The 2,333-nt window shown below is 37.4% G+C and overlaps 1 protein-coding gene across 1 annotated transcript; it reads left to right on the top strand.

The window, feature by feature from the left end:
• The first annotated feature begins 659 nt into the window (after positions 1 to 659).
• On the top strand, positions 660 to 1,613 carry LOC138520327 (olfactory receptor 6M1-like). Its single transcript, XM_069632758.1, has one exon. The coding sequence runs from the start codon at positions 660 to 662 to the stop codon at positions 1,611 to 1,613; it is 954 nt and encodes a 317-aa protein (XP_069488859.1).
• Positions 1,614 to 2,333: the final 720 nt, after the last annotated feature.

Here is a 2,333-nt window from a genome sequence, read left to right as displayed (position 1 = left end):
TTACTTGGGGGGCGAGTTGCAAAGCATCAGACCGATTCATGATCTTTCAAAAGCATTTAATCTGAGAAGGATCCAAAGGTTTTAACATTTTGTATGCATCATTTTGTTATGGATTTTTTTGTTGTGGGATTTCATCCAATTCTTTTAAGCTTGTTTCACCTAGTTTAAAAGACTCCTTGGAATCAGCATAACGGTTGTGGAAAGACGCACTGAGTGTGGTGATGAATCTAGAGATAGCATTGGGGGCCCATATAATTTGTTTTTTGAGAATTCACCCAACGATTGGAAATTGTTGCAGCGGAGATCTTATTATTCCATTTTAGGTTTATATCCATCTGCAGCAAGGCATGATTACTTGTTTCAAAAGGGACACTCCCAAAAAGCCATACAACAGTTTAGTAGTGAATTACATATGAAAATGTAATCAATTGTCGAGTTATACGATAGTCTAGACCAAGTGCTGTTAGCTGGAATTTATATCCATCAATAAGAGGTTTAGTTAGTAGCCATGGTTATTTCTTAATTTCTGAAGACTTTTTACAATAAAATACATATGCTATAAACCCGGCACCTGCACATGTTTCTGTAAAGTTCCCTGTTGTACTGCGAAGTTTTGAATTAATGATGTATTTCTGTTTCCACTGTTGGAAAAGTAAAGGATGGGCAATCAAACAAATGTGATCGATTTCCTGCTGTTGGGCTTACCCCTTGGTCCTGAGCTCCGGATCTTTTTTTTCCTCATCATCCTGTCGACCTACATTCTCACTCTTACAGCCAACATTGCCATCATCATCTTGGTCAGATTGGATCGACGTCTTCACACGCCAATGTACTTACTGCTTTCTCATCTGTCCTTCCTGGAGATATTTTACACCTCTACAATTGTACCGAAGATGCTGGCAAATATCCTACAAAAGACTAGAATCTCTTTAGCTGGCTGCCTAGCACAGATATATTTTTACTTTTCTCTAGGTTCGACTGAGTTCTTCCTTCTAGGGGTGATGGCTGTAGATCGCTACATAGCTATATGTAACCCTTTACGTTATGCAGCTATCATGAATGTGAAGGTTTGTCTGCAGACTACTGCTGCTTGCTGGTTTGGGGCATTTTTGTCAATTCTTTTTCTCATCATTTTGTTATCTAAGCTCTCTTTTTGTGGCCCCAACCTCATCAATCATTTCTTCTGTGATATATCACCATTGCTACAGCTCTCATGCAGTGACACCCATATGGTGGAAATTGTGGTATTCCTTTTTGCTTGCAACATCATCCTTTCCTCCTTCCTGTTGACTATCATATCATTTGTCCTAATTGTGTCCACTATCCTCAGGATCCCATCCCAGAAGGGGAGGCAGAAAGCCTTCTCCACATGTGCATCGCACCTCACAGTTGTAGTAATCCTGTATGGCACCGTCATCTTCATCTATGTGAGGCCAAGGTTTGCATATCCCATGGATATCAATAAATGTGTTGGGGTCTTCAATACTGTAGTGACCCCACTTCTAAATCCCTTAATTTACTGTCTAAGGAACAATGAGGTTAAACTAGCTGTGAAGAAGCAATTAAGCAGATATGTAATGGGCAAAATCATGTCTCAATCCAATATATTCTGATGCTAAAGTTTCATGCAACATGTATTTTCCTATTATTAAGTAAATAAAAAACAAATTGCAACTCAGCTACCTTGAAAGCCCACTTTTTATGGTACACCGCACAAGTGATTGCCAGGATAAACAGGCATTACCAAGACATCAGCATTTCATGATTGCATTAAAATACCCAGTGCAAAACTGGAGAATGGAACAGGGCATGTGTTTATTTAAACTGAGAGTTTTTGTTAAACAATATTCACGATGCAGACACAAACTATTGCCAGATTTGTCTACCTTTATATGTTGCTGAATATTATTTTTGGCCTCTTGATATTTTATTAGTTTTAACAAAGTATAAAATCTGAATTATTAGAACGTAGGTTTCTTAGATTTATTGCTCCTATAGATATCTTTGTTACATAGATTATCTAGATTATTATTTTGCCAAATATTCATTAATATTTCTACTGTGGGCACACAAAATCAAAAAATGTAATCTTAATTTTGAATCAACCAATAGTTGCCCAGATAAACACTTTAGTTCAAATGTATTTGTTTTTTCTTTTAATAAAAATGTATATATTATATTTTTTGTAGCACTTTTACATGTTAATGTTGAGACTTAGACCAAGATTCATGGAATCAGGTGGAAAAATAGCGCAACGGCTGTGCGCCGAGAAGGACCCTGCATGAGCTGTGGCGCATATAAAAATGTGCGTGGCACGCGTATTCATGGATTTC

The sequence above is a fragment of the Ambystoma mexicanum genome, chromosome 13 (genome assembly GCF_040938575.1).
Source record: "Ambystoma mexicanum isolate Mex_15411 chromosome 13, UKY_AmexF1_1, whole genome shotgun sequence".
Lineage (NCBI taxonomy): Eukaryota > Metazoa > Chordata > Amphibia > Caudata > Ambystomatidae > Ambystoma > Ambystoma mexicanum.
The sequence above is the reverse complement of the archived record's forward strand: the minus strand, read 5'-3'. Positions and strand labels throughout refer to the sequence as shown.

Excerpts from the sequence above, each read along its gene's own strand:
- LOC138520327 (XM_069632758.1), top strand. The coding sequence starts at position 660 with ATGGGCAATCAAACAAATGTGATCGATTTCCTGCTGTTGGGCTTACCC.